This window comes from Copadichromis virginalis, linkage group LG12 (genome assembly GCF_057382275.1).
Source record: "Copadichromis virginalis isolate Kocher_CV1m ecotype Utaka linkage group LG12, C_Virginalis_male_GT1.1, whole genome shotgun sequence".
In the NCBI taxonomy this organism is placed as follows: Eukaryota; Metazoa; Chordata; class Actinopteri; order Cichliformes; family Cichlidae; genus Copadichromis; species Copadichromis virginalis.
Genome location: NC_140629.1, coordinates 39,426,319 through 39,440,698, shown reverse-complemented (window position 1 = coordinate 39,440,698; position 14,380 = coordinate 39,426,319). Strand labels below are relative to the sequence as shown.

The window sequence follows — 14,380 nt, the reverse complement described above, 5'->3', positions numbered from 1 at the left end:
GCTGTTCGAACGGTGAAGAAAGAAAATGCTGGACAATTGTAGCCATTCTAAGACAATGCTAACACCACTAATGACAACCAATCAGCTGCCTCTCAGATGCAAACATGGTGGGAGTTGGTAAAATATTTGTAATGCATGATTGAATGAAAAAAGTACCTTTTACAGGATCCTGGTTGACAGTGACCATTTCTCCTTGTTTCAGGCTTGGTTGGTAACTGGGCAAACCAGATGTAGTGGCTGTGGAAACATTACAGCTCACGTGATCTCCATCACTCTGCTGTACAATTTTTCCCATAGCTTTTACCAGTTGTTTTTGTTCAAGGTTCTGCCGAAACAAGCTGTCTTTACATTTCTTGATCATATCTGTTACCGGTGGATGCTGCAGATAGTTTTCAGTGGAACCAGAGCTCTGACCACCAGGCGATGATATCACTATCAATGAGTGATCAAATGATAGATCGCTGAAGTTTTCAAGGACTGATTGTAGCTTCTTCTGGTTTTCCCCAGTGAAGGTTTCAGGCTGTATAACCAACAAGAACACATGAGGTCCCGGTTCAGAGAGACTCTTACATTTGTCTATAATCTCTGTCAGTTGGTCATCAGACATGTTCGGATCCAGCAGATCAGGAGCATTGATGAGAGCTATGGTTTTTTCTTCCAAAGGTCCAGTGACTCTCAGACAGGTATTCCATTCTTTCTCAGCATTGAACACGGTCTCTCCGATGAGAACATTTCCCACTGAACTCCTCTCAGACCAGCTGTTGCCCAGCAAAACAACCCTCAGCTCAGACACTGAGAAGAAAATTCATATATGTAAAGAGTCACCTTATTATTAAAAGTATTAAACTCCATTAAATTATATCCACATTATATGTCCATTATGGTGTCATACAAATCTGATCTCACAGTTTGTTGCAACATTTGTTTATGTTTTTTTAATTGATTTTTCATTTAAGAAAATCTGATAAAAAATGATCAATGCATAAAAATGCTTCATACAAGACAATGTAAACCCTGATACCTGAACAATGACTGGAATCACTGTAAATACTTTGAGTAGTTGTTGGTGATCCAGAAAACAAACAAAATAAAGGACATGTTATTGTCATTATGTGCATTTGGGATTTAATTTGTAAAGAGATTAAAACAGGTACACCCTGATCAGAAATCCTGCAGATGGTACACAAAGTTGATAAGTTATGTTTCTTCATTAATCTGAGTTAATAAAGAAATTCTATTGTGCAGTCTGCAGTGACAATAAAAAACATTTGTAATGAATTTTTACAACTAAAGAAGAACAATCAAATGAACACTGTACATGCAAACCTAATTAAGCACAGTAGTACTCTGATCTTGTTTAGTTTGACTTACTATCAGGTGGCAGAAATTCATAGCTGCTGCTGCGCTTCAGAGGTTGACCTGTAAGTATACATAAATGTCACTCTTATGCATTCTTTTGGAGGTCAACTTCCTTTCCCATATGGCACTGGAATATTTTTAAAACAACTTCAATTCAATTCAATTCAATTCAATTTTATTTATATAGCGCCAAATCACAACAAAAGTCGCCTCAAGGCGCTTCATAGATACAGAGAAAAACCCAACAATCATATGACCCCCTATGAGCAGCACTTTGGCGACAGTGGGAAGGAAAAACTCCCTTTTAACAGGAAGAAACCTCCAGCAGAACCAGGCTCAGGGAGGGGCGGGGCCATCTGCTGCGACCGGTTGGGGTGAGAGAAGGAAGACAGGATAAAGACATGCTGTGGAAGAGAGACAGAGGTTAATAACAGATATGATTCAATGCAGAGAGGTCTATTAATACATAGTGAGTGAGAAAGGTGACTGGAAAGGAAAAACTCAATGCATCATGGGAATCCCCCGGCAGCCTACATCTATTGCAGCATAACTAAGGGAGGATTCAGGGTCACCTGGTCCAGCCCTAACTATATGCTTTAGCAAAAAGGAACGTTTGAAGCCTAATCTTGAAAGTAGAGATAGTGTCTATCTCCTGAATCCAAACTGGAAGCTGGTTCCACAGAAGAGGGGCCTGAAAACTGAAGGCTCTGCCTCCCATTCTACTTTTAAATACTCTAGGAACAACAAGTAGGCCTGCAGAGCGAGAGCGAAGTGCTCTAATAGGGTGATATGGTACTACAAGGTCATTAAGATAAGATGGGGCCTGATTATTTAAGACCTTGTATGTGAGGAGCAGGATTTTGAATTCAACTCTGGACTTAACAGGAAGCCAATGAAGGGAAGCCAAAACAGGAGAAATCTGCTCTCTGTTTCTAGTCCCTGTCAGGACTCTTGCTGCAGCATTTTGGATCAGCTGAAGGCTTTTCAGTGAGTTTTTTGGACATCCTGATAATAATGAATTACAGTCGTCCAGCCTGGAAGTAATAAATGCATGAACTAGTTTTTCAGCGTCACTCTGAGACAGGATATTTCTAACTTTAGAGATGTTGCGCAAATGGAAGAAAGCAGTCTTACATATTTGTTTAATATGTGCATTGAACGACATGTCCTGGTCAAAAATGACTCCAAGGTTCCTCACAGTGTTACTGGAGGCCAAGGTAATGCCATCCAGAGTAGGAATCTGCTTAGATACCATATTTCTAAGCTTTTCAGGGCCGAGTACAATAACCTCAGTTTGATCTGAATTAAGAAGCAGAAAGTTAGCGGCCATCCAGGTCTTTATGTCTTTAAGACATTCCTGCAGTTTAACTCATTGGTGTGTGTTATTTGGCTTCATGGACAGATAGAGCTGGGTGTCATCTGCATAGCAGTGAAAATTTATGCTATGTCTTCTAATGATGCTGCCTAAGGGAAGCATGTATAATGTAAACAGAATTGGTCCTAGCACTGAACCCTGTGGAACTCCATAATTAACCTCAGTGTGTGAAGAGGACTCTCCATTTACATGCACAAACTGGAGTCTATTAGATAGATATGATACAAACCACTGCAGCACAGTACCTGTAATACCTACAGCATGTTCTAATCGCTCTAATAGGATATTATGGTCGACAGTATCGAACGCTGCACTGAGGTCTAGCAGGACAAGCACAGAGATGAGTCCACTGTCAGAGGCCATAAGAAGATCATTTGTAACCTTCACTAAAGCTGTTTCTGTGCTGTGATGAGCTCTGAAACCTGACTGAAACTCTTCAAATAAACCTCTGCAGATGATCTGTTAGCTGTTTGACAACTACTCTTTCAAGGATGTTTGATATGAAAGGAAGGTTGGAGATTGGCCTATAATTAGCTAAGACTGCTGGGTCTAGAGATGCTTTTTGAGTAAAGGTTTAACTACAGCCAGCTTGAAGGCCTGTGGTACATAGCTGATCATTAGAGATAGGTTGATCATATTTAAGATCGAAGCATTAATTAATGGCAGGACTTCTTTATATCTCTCGGCTGGCCTGGGAACGCCTTGGTATTCCCCCGGATAAGCTGGAGGAGGTGGCTGGGGAGAGGGAGGTCTGGGCCTCTTTGCTTAGGCTGCTGCCCCCGTGACCCGGCCTCGGATAAGCGGTTGAAGATGGATGGATGGACTTCTTTGAGCAGTTTTGTAGGAATGGGGTCTAAAAGACACGTTGATGGTTTGGAGGAAGTAATTATTGAAGTTAACTCAGAAAGATCAATTGGAGAAAAAGAGTCTAACTTAACATCAATGGTACTAAGAGTAGCTGTAGATAATATTACATCTGTGGGATGATTATTGGTAATTTTTTCTCTAATGATTAAAATGTTATTTGTGAAGAAGTTCATGAAGTCATTACTAGTTAACGTTAAGGGATGGTTGGCTCAACAGAGCTCTGACTGTTTGTCAGCCTGGCTACAGTGCTGAAGAAAAACCTGGGGTTGTTCTTATTTTCTTCAATCAGTGATGAATAGTAAGATGTTCTGGCTTTGCGGAGGGCTTTCTTATAAAGCAGCAAACTATTTCTCCAGGCTAAATGATGATCCTCTAAATTTGTGACACGCCATTTCCTCTCCAGATTACGAGTCATCTGCTTTAGGGTACGTGTTTGAGAATTATACCACGGAGTCAGGTACTTCTGATTAGAGACCTTAGTTTTCACAGGAGCTACAGTATCCAGAGTCGTACGTAGTGAGGAGGTGAAATTATTAACAAGATGATCGACTTCTGTTGGGGTAGCGTTCAGATAGCTGCTGTGCTCTGTGTTGGTACAGGGCATTGAAGATGATAACAGTGGGTGGATTATATTCTTAAACTTAGTTACAGCGCTTTCAGAAAGACATCTACTTTGATAAAGTCTACTCTCCACCGCTGTGTAATCAATTATTGTAAATGTAAATGTTATCAGGAAATGATCAGACTTTCAAGGTCCATTTTCAAGCTTTTCCAGCACAATACCAAAAAAATATATATATATGCATGTTTCACTTTGCATCACCTCAGTAAGACAATGTGAAAATGTTAAAACATAGAAAAACACACCACACAAAAATACTGCAAAAGGAAAAGGTTGCCTTATATGCATATAGTGTTTAAACTCAAAAAGCACATTTCACTTAAACATTAAGATGAGCAAATGTGAAAAAAATCAACTTGTTAGAGATATTCATCTCCTCTTGAAAAAATACAACACCACAAAACAAGAAAACTGCATCAAATAGCACAAAGTAACAGTAAGGCCAAATTAATAAATCTTCTCATCAGATATTGATGCTTCTTTCCTATTTGACACAAAAAATAGGAAACTGATTTTTGTTTCTTTAAAGTTAATTCTCAATAAAAGTAACTGTAAGATGTTTACTTGCTGTCCAGTAGCGGTTTTTGATACGGGCGTTGCCCGGGGTGGGGGGCGGCAACACGGGCATCGGCAAAAAAATAAATAAAAAATTGCTCGTACTCATGCTGCCCCACATCAGCCAGCGCATATTGGGAATGTTACAGGCACCGATCAGTTTTCTATCGGCCATTTGCTATTTGCTGGGAGTAAGGGCGGCCTCCGTTTGTGAGGTGCGCCTGCTGCTAGTTGTACAGGGAGGAGAGGGCGGGGCAGCGGGGGAGTCTCTGGCTGGCTGGAGCTCGCAAAATAAAACAAAATAAAAACAAACCAACAACACGAAAACACCAGACATCATGATACAGACTTTTAAGTTGCACCGATGTTTTTTCAAAATTCTATACAGGAAAAGTGAGCGCGAGAGCCCTCGGTGCACGTGCTCGCTGCTGAAGTCAAAGTAAACTTTATTGTCATCTCTGCTACAGACAGTCCAGTATATAGAGACGAGACGACGAGGCCCCAGTTACAGCAGTGCAAGTAAACAAACAATAAATATAAGAAGAGTAAGAAAATAAATCTACACTTTAGGACTCGGGGTAAAGGATCAATAACAATTTATAATTTACAGTGTGATGATTTAAAGTCTCACACACAACCCGTCGAAAGGGGAGGGGCCAGCTGCTTCCAAATAGAGCACATTTCATTCATAATGTTTTAAATCCAAGCCCATCATGTATTCATGATTTGAATCCTGGGTTGTGTGAAATCCCAGAAATAAACCTTAGACAAAGTGAATCTGTGAACTAAGGTGTAGGTGTGTTAGGTTATGTTGTGGTGACCCTCGTGTTGAGGGATTTGTGTTCATACTGGAGAGCAAAATTAAAACCAATGGAAGATGGACAAGAAAAGTTCAAAGCCATCAGGGCGCCAAACAGGCTAGGACGGCCACTGTTGCTGTCTATATTATTGTTGAAGTCCTAAATTATGACCTTTAAAATGTTTGTGCTAATAACATCGGTGCAGTAAGACAGACATGGAGAACAGACTTTAAGAATGCACAAGCATCTACCTAATATCTATTTATTTAATCTATCATCTGTGATATTATTGTGTACAATTATAATTTATTGTTCATCTCTGTTAAATAAACAGGCAGCCTTAAAGTATGAAATATTCATATATGAAATTTGTCTATTAGAGTCTCAGGGGCTGATAGAGCCCCACAGGCCTCAATGTCAGCTTGAAGCCATTATAATGTTTAAGTTGTTTAATGTGCAGGTGCTCACGATAAACAGTTTTGAATGAAAGTCAGGGACCTTTGGTAGCACAAAAAAGGGACTATTCTTTGTGCCCATATGGATCGGTCCGTTACGTTACCATCATTTCCTCCCTAAGGTGTCATAAAAGCACCAAGTTAATGAAAAAGCTGCAGCAATGCACATAAATATAAACAGCATTCTATTTACTTACTACTGACAACTTCACTTTTACCCTTTAATCAGAAAACCTTAAGTTGGCTAGTTATGTATCGGGCTAATGTTTATAACTTTCACTTGAGGGAAATAACTCACATTATCATGCCATAACTAACTGCTGTACTAGCGCTGCCATGCAGTGGTGCAAGGCAGCCCAGGAGGAGAAATTTTGCTTTCAGACTTTGCGACTCATTTTATTTTTCTATCTGATGTGCTGCAATCAGATAGTTATTTGTGGTGAATGAAATACAGTTACAGCTTCAAGCAGTTTGAAGAACCACATCTAAAATTCAAGCACTTTTCAAACCTTGAAAAGACAATATTAAAATCCAAGCATTTTCAAGGAGTTTAAGCACCTGTACGAACTCTGTTAATTCATGTATGTAAAATGTTTAAACCCCCCCAAAAAATTTATATTAGCTCTGAATGAATAAAATGTAAAAGTTAAAAATCTTTATCAATTAACACCATGCAATTTCCTGAGAATAAAATCACACCAAAACTAAGTTATAAACTGAAATCACAAGCTAATCAAACCCTTTTTTATAAGGTGATATATATTTATAAGGCTTGCAGATGCGCAGAATTTCAATCTGGTACCTAGACGCTGTCACTCTACTGCTGGCTTGCAAAATTCAACATTTTGGATCAAATTATCATCAGTATGTGCAGAGGAGGTCAGGAAACAAGTTCAGCAGGGAGTCTTCAGCCATTTGTAAAACACAGTGGAGGCTCTATTATGATTTGAGGCTGTATTTCATCCAGTGGTGTTGGGGATCTTGTCAGAATTTATTGAAATTATAAATATACCATCAGATTTTGATCTAGTCTGAGGTACACCTGTGCACTACTCATGATGTCAGATCAGCATCCTGATGTGGCACACCTGTGAGGTGGGATGGATTATCTCAATATAGCAGATGTGCCCACTACCACACATTTGGACTGATTTGTGACCACTGTTTGGGAGGGATGGTTATATTGTGTATCTGGAATGAATTTTAGGTCTCTACGTTCATCCCATGGGGAATGGGAGCAGTAACAAAGGTGTTGCGTTTATATTTTTGTTGAGTGTATAAGGATCGAGTGGCCCGTAGCAATGGGCCAGACACCCCATACTCCTGAAAAACCTCACACAGGACACTCCGAGGGACATGGTCAAATGCCTTCTCCGGGTCCACAAAACACATTTAGACTGGTTGGGAAAACTCCCATGCACCCTCGAGTATTCTCGAGAGGGTAAAGAGCTAATCCAGTGTTCCACCATCAGGACAAAAACTGCATTGTTCCTCCTGTATCCAAGGTTCAACTAACAGACAAATTCTCCTTTAAAGCGACCTGGCATAGACTTTCAGAATACTTTATTGATCCCTAGGTTCCCGGGGATGCTGAGGAGTGTGATTCCCCCTATAGTTGGAACACACCATCTGTTCCCCTTCTAAAAGATGGGAACCACAACCCTCACAATAAATGTATAGTGAGGGTCCGCCAGTTCTGTCCAGCATCTTCCCCCGCCACCTGATCCGACTCACCACCAGGTGGTGATCAGTTGACAGCTCAGCCCATCTCTTTACCCGAGTGTACAGAATATATGGTCACAGGTCTGGTGATACAATTACAAAATCGTTCATCAACCTGTGACCTAGGGTATCCTGGTGCCACGTGCTTATTGACACCCTTATGTTCGTACATGGTGTTAAATATGGACAAAATGTGATTTGCACAGAATTCCAACAACAAAAAAACACTCGGGTTCTGATCCGGGAAGCCGTTCCTCCCAATCAGGGCCCTCCGGGTTTCACTGTTGTTGCCCACATGAGCGTTAAAGTCTCCCAGTAAGACAACAGAGTCCCCACATGGAGCACCCTCAAGCACTCTGCCTAAGCAACTCTGAACCATCGCATAAGCACAGACGACAGTCAGGACACATTCCCTGACCCGAAGGCGCAGGGAACAAACCCTCTCATCCACTGGGAACAACCCCAATGCACAGGCAGCAAGCCGAGGGGATACTAGAATACCCACCACAGCCCGCCGCCTCTCACCAGTGCCAACTCCAGACTGAGAAAAAGTCCAACCCCTCTCCAGGAGACTGGTTCCAGAGCCCAAGCCGTGTGTTGAGGTGAGCCCGACTATATTTAGACAATACCTCTCAACCTCACGCAGTAACTCAGGCTCCTTTCCCACCAGGGAGGTGACGTTCCATGTTGTGGTAGCCGGGGATCGGTCTGCCAGTTCCTCCACTCCTGGCTGCTGCCCGACACACATTGTACCCAACCACTATGGCGCCCCCTGCAGGTGGTGAGCCTACAGGAGAATGGGCCCAAGTCCCTTTTTCAGGCTGTGCCCGGCCGAGCCCCTGGACTAAGGCCCGGCTACCAGATGCGGGCCCTCGGGCATTTTATTTTCCTAAAATGGTTAATTTCATAAAATGGTAAATCATGCTTCCCTGTGTTCTTGACTTTTATTATTATTATTATTATTATTATTGTAGCATGCTCCTTTAATATTGGTGTTCTATGGCCTAGTATTGGTGTCTTTAATCTTTAGTTACTGATGACCTTGGTTTGATAGACTTCCTAGTGTTTCCTTTCTGTGCCCTCCGTCTTCATGGTTTTCCTTCTGTCAAGTTCATATGCTGAGTCCTTGCTTCAATATTTATTTCCTGTTTTATTTTGGTACTTCCTGCTTCATGTGTTTAGTGTCCAGTTTTATTTCCCTCAGTCTTGTTCTCCTTTGAGTTTTAGTTGTGCTCACTTGGCTTGTCCAACCTCCCTAATTACTCTTAGTGTGTTTATAGCCCTTATCTCTCCTTAACCCTTGGTCACATCAAACTGTTTGCCTGCTGCCATGATCTTAGTCCCTTGTGTTCCATGAATTTTTTACACCTTTAATGAAAGGTTGTTTTAAGCTTCAAGTCTGCCTGTCAGTCTGCACTGGGGTCATAGTTCTTCCCAACTACAACACTTGTGACTGTTGTTAACTTTATTAAGATCCAGAGTTCTGGGGACTTGGAGTTTCGTGTTCACTTAACTACAATATTGACATTGACAATAAAATTGTTGCCCCAGAGGCACGCTTTCAAAAATAAAGCGTTTATTTGGCATTTTCAGACTTTTCAATTTAATTCAATTTAAATAGCACCAAATCACAACAACAGTCACCTCAAGACGCTCTATAGTGTAAGGTAAAGATCCTATAATAATACAAACTGGAGACCTTTCATGTGTTAGGCAATCATTCTAACCCTACACTATGGAAAAAAAATTTAACTTTGTTTTTACAAAGCAAGTATCAAAGGAATGCTGGATAAATAAAAAGAAGAGGACACAGCTCAAGGTTAGCTGATGCACTGTTCATTTCTATACTGTAGGTTTAGCATGCACACCTTACAAAAGGTCCCAGTTCCAACAAGGAGGCAACACAATCCCAACCTTGTGCAGTGCACAAGCTAGTACACTGCCCCTGTTGCTCCAAAGTCTGGTTACACAGGTAGGTTTCATCTGATGCAAAAATCGATGCCAAATCAAATATGCAGTTCCTTCATTTTGAAATACACGCCACTGAAGCTGAGAGCTGGAGAAAGCCAGATGTATTTATTATAGAGTAAAAGAACACTTTCCTACTGAGAAACAAGGCCTACACATGTGATTAGAGGTAACGAACACAACATCAGACACTGATGCGGTGAATATACGCACAGTGAGAAACATTACATCATCCAGGCTGACTCTGGATGGGTCTGCATCACTCACTCACTCACTCACCTGTTTCTGCAGTTGCCATTTTGCCGCTCTGCTGGAAACAGACGAGATGAGCAGATATTTATTAACTCATCTGGAGACAAACTGTCGGGTTTAAGAACCTGAGGAGAGAAAAGTTCAAAATGTTAATTTGTTAATGCGTCGAACTCACAAACACAACACCTCATGTTGTATCTTCAGAAAGCAGTCGAGCTGCAGGTGACTTCCACCTCTGTATCATATGGAGTGAAAACTTGAAGTAATTTATTCACAAGGTATAAAGTCTATTTACATCTGAGCTGTAAAAGTGAATCTGAACACCAGGTTGTAGAAATCACAGCAGATGGTGCTTCAAATATAGATGCTGCTGCACACAAGCAGCCTTCACACAAACACAGCATCATTGTTAAGGACAGACCCTGAAGCACCAGTTTATAACTGTTGTTCTGTGAGAGTAGTGTGAGCTTATTGTTGTGTAATTATGCATATCGCTTCATGATGTGTTTTAAAGCAGGTTGTTTTCACTTGTACTTTTATATCATGTAAAGGTGGCCAAGTGTGCATACAGGTTATAATTATACAGGACTGCTTCTCACAGTACTCTTTTATATGAACATTTATTTTTTTATTTTTTCTCTGAAACTTTATTTCTAACCTGTGTGTGAGCCCTGCCTGATGTGATTCCTGTGGGGAGGCATCGGACAACCCCACGATCTGCCAAGCCAAACAGGTGGAGCGACCCTGTGGTGACCCCACTGAGCCAAAAGCAGCTGTTTACAGTCAGAGCTTCATCAGTCTGTTTATTTTATTCAGTAGTCACATTTGAAAAATATATTAACAGACAAAAGTAAAACAGAACTTAGTTATATAGAAAAAATAAATAATAAATTGATTATCGCAGGTAAAAATGGACAATAATGTTTAAGTATACATGTTAATAAAGTTCAAGAAAAAAAAAAAGCCTTGGCTCCTCCTACTCTAATACCTAAAATGGTGTCGGAGGCCTAGTTAACAGAGATATTTATCTCAGTTTAATCCTTGAGTCGCATCATTTCAGAGAGATTATACAGCAGATTATACAGAGAGAGCAGATTAAGGTCCATGAATCATATCAGGACCACCAAACACGGTCCAAGCTGGTTCTACAGCCTCTGATCCAAAGAACACAGCCCACAGAACAGGCCTGTATCAGGACACAGTGACAGACTTTACTTTTCCTGATTCCTGATCAAACCTTTCACAACAGCACTGCACTCCTCAGCTTTAACTTTAACCAGGTTTAAACGACAAAGAGCGAGCAGAGAAGTGAAAGCAAGTGTTCTTGTGTTATGGCGCTCCATTTCCGCGTCTTCCATTTCCGCGTTTTCCCATCGCACCTCGGCTGCGTTACTGTCACAGAGATATGATGTAATCATGAGGTGAGCAGTTTTTCTGTATTTTATCCCGTTTTTTAATTAAGTCACCGGTTCAATCTTACTTTCACACAGATTTACAGACAAAAATACAAAATACGACATGAACTATATCGTTTACTTCCGGTCCAAATGTTCCGCGTTTATTACCTGAACCGAAAATTCACCTCGAGGTCACAGAAAGTTTCTCACAGTTAAAGTCTGACGGCGGGTCTGAGCCTGCTTCTCTGTGCTGTCCGTGATAAATGTTACCTGGATGAAGACGCTGTCACGCAGGTTCAGAGCTGCAGGATTGAAGTTTCTACGGTTCAGGTTCATGTGACGTCAGAGGACACGCCCACCCGCAGGAGAAAAAAGAGAAGTGCGTCACTGCGCGCTCAGATGTGCGCTTACTCTGTCCGTGTAAAAACTCTCCATCAGATGATTTCTCTCTGATGAAGAACAGATGTTCAGGAAAACTGTCACACGTGTTCATACTTTAGCATTTACTGAACAGAAAGCGTTTTTTTTAGGTGACACACCTGATGTGTCCTCTGTCTGAGTTCCTCCCATCTCCTCAAGCACACCAGCCACCAACAAGAGGAAGAGGGAGGAAGACGTGCGGAGGTGTGAGCAGCACAGCACGCTGCAGGAAAAGAGGATGGAGGAAAAGATGTAGCAGGATGCAGCGGCTCTCAGATTTAAATCATCTGTGACACTTCCAGGTGTTGATGATGAGCAAAACAAAAAAGACACGAGTGAAAGTTTACAAAAGAGATGCAGTGAAGTGAGGAGAACCGCGAGCTTAAAGAAACCGTTAGATCAGGAACATTTGATGAATCTGCATTTGAAAAGGATGAAGATGAAGTCGAGGCAGTGATAGGAGTGCCCACATCATTACAAGTAGTTTTAACATGTTTGGTGTCTTTTCTGCAAACTGGAACAAACCTGATTCCTTTAAAAAAAACTGCTTGTGAGACTGAAATGAATCTTCTTCATCCCTGATTGTTTTTTGTTTAAGATCTCAGCTCCAGGAGCACCACTGAAGACTTGTGTCAGTGCCCATCATAGATGTGTCTGTATTATTGACTGCTTTGAAATGTTCACTGAAAGGACCTGAAAGCAAGAACACAAACATACTTGAAACACAAACATCGCTATACAATGAAACACGAAACTGGCAGGAAGATCCGACAAACACGTGACTGAACAAAGTGGATTTTTGGACTCTCTCAGCACAGGAGGTGTAACATTAACAGAATCATTTAGGTTGCATAATCCTGAACTGAGGATCCCAGCTTCCTCCAAAGAGAAGACATAACTGTGGAGCTGAGGCCCACAAAAGGACCTGTATCACTCAGAGTACATGTTGGGAGCTACTGGAGAAGAAAGGAATACAAGTGAAGATGTGTGAAGCAGAGCACCCTAAAGGTCTTACACCTCTTGATAAATTTAATTGGAAAAATTTACAAGATGATTTTGAGAATGGTCTCCTGTGAGAGCTGCTGTGATGCAAAAAGACAGGAGGCTGAGCTGGAGATGGCAGAGGACGGGAGGATTTTTACTGGGAATGATCAGGATGGACAGGATTAGAGAGGACTGCATCACAGGGACAGCTCAGGTTCAGCAGTTTGGAGACAAAGCTGCACGTGTGCAGAGGAGGGATAGAGGATAGACTGGGAAAGGATGGGAAGGCAGAGCTGCCAGGAGGAAAAGAGGAAGACCACAGAGAAGATTCATGGATGTAGTGAAGAAGAACAGAGTGTTGGTGTGACAGAGGAGGAGAGAGAGGAGGATGACCTGCTGTGGCGAGCTTTAAAGGGAAAGAAGAAGAAGAAGGTCGTAGATACAGCATATCAACAGCTGTTTACTTGGCTGAAAAGTGTAAATATAAAAATACTGGCAGCAGCCTTGGTACCCCTCAGCCTCCTCGTAGATACACCAATCGCATCAATTTCAAAGACCTACATTTTGCCTTGTTCTCCACTTCTCACAGTGTGACCCACACATCTCACTGCTTTATACCTGCCCAGAGACTGCAGGTGGTCTTTTCCCTTTATGTGGTCGGCCTGGCTGTCCATGAAAGAAATACACAATAAGCATGAAACCTGACTAATGGACAGTGATCAGTCTCTTCAAAACAGACAAGCATCCACCCTACAAACAATTTACATCCTTGCATGTAAATTATTACACTAACCGTGTGTGTTGGACTTTATTGTGCATGAAGATTCATCACTGCTTCTTTCTTCATGTGTTTTACTAAAGTGACCATAGGTGTAACACGTGGGATAGCCTCCAGCAACCCTGAATTGGATTAGTGTTGGGTTATGCATTTGTAAAATAGTTTAACGTGTGTTGAAATAGTTTGTAATTATGTGTGCATTGGATGTCCAAAGTTACGACGTGTTTCTGGTCTTTTATACAACAAACCCAGTAATCCAGAGTTGCTGAAAAATGACTAAATATCATCATGTTGATAATTCTTCCTGCTGTCAGTATTCTGTGTTCAAAGGTCATCTTATTAAAGACAAAACACAACATGTCTGATAAAAGTGAAAGAAGAGAAAACAGGAAGTGAGGGTGTTGAGTCCATCGGTTAAACCAGTTTACAGTTCATTCATCATGAATATCATTCAGCTTGAGCTTCTTCTCCTCACAGCGGCTCTCTCTCCCTTCTTCTTCTTGTTCTTTATGGGACTCTACACAGAAATGTACCGAGGTACATACTGAAGCTTTCTGTCAGTGAAACAGTCAGATATTATATATTCAGAATTATATGAACAATAAAATGTTGATAACTTGTCACCTTTCAAGTTTTATTCTCTTTAGTTTGGTTTCAGGATTTCATTCATTACAACATTAAAATGTCATTAAAAAGTCTGCGCTTTAATTTTGGCGAGTGAAATTTTGTGATTTTATTTTTATCTTTTGCTCTAATGAGGTCTAAGCTTGCCGGCTGTTGCTGATAGCTTGGCACTTCACTGACTCATCCAAAAATCCAACATGGC

The 14,380-nt window shown here is 41.2% G+C and overlaps 1 protein-coding gene across 1 annotated transcript in view; it reads right to left on the bottom strand.

Annotated features, from left to right (window-relative positions):
* The window catches only part of LOC146697651 (uncharacterized), a 35,637-nt gene extending 23,919 nt beyond the window's left edge, over positions 1–11,718 (bottom strand). Inside the window, exons 1-3 of the mRNA XM_085474251.1 lie at positions 10,003–11,718; positions 1,372–1,419; positions 157–792 (exon numbers count right to left, since the gene is read on the bottom strand). Of these exons, the coding sequence (XP_085330377.1) occupies positions 157–792; positions 1,372–1,419; positions 10,003–10,021 (703 nt within the window). The 5' untranslated portion in view covers positions 10,022–11,718. The remainder of the gene's footprint in view (positions 1–156; positions 793–1,371; positions 1,420–10,002) is intronic.
* Between the last annotated feature and the right edge of the window lie 2,662 nt (positions 11,719–14,380).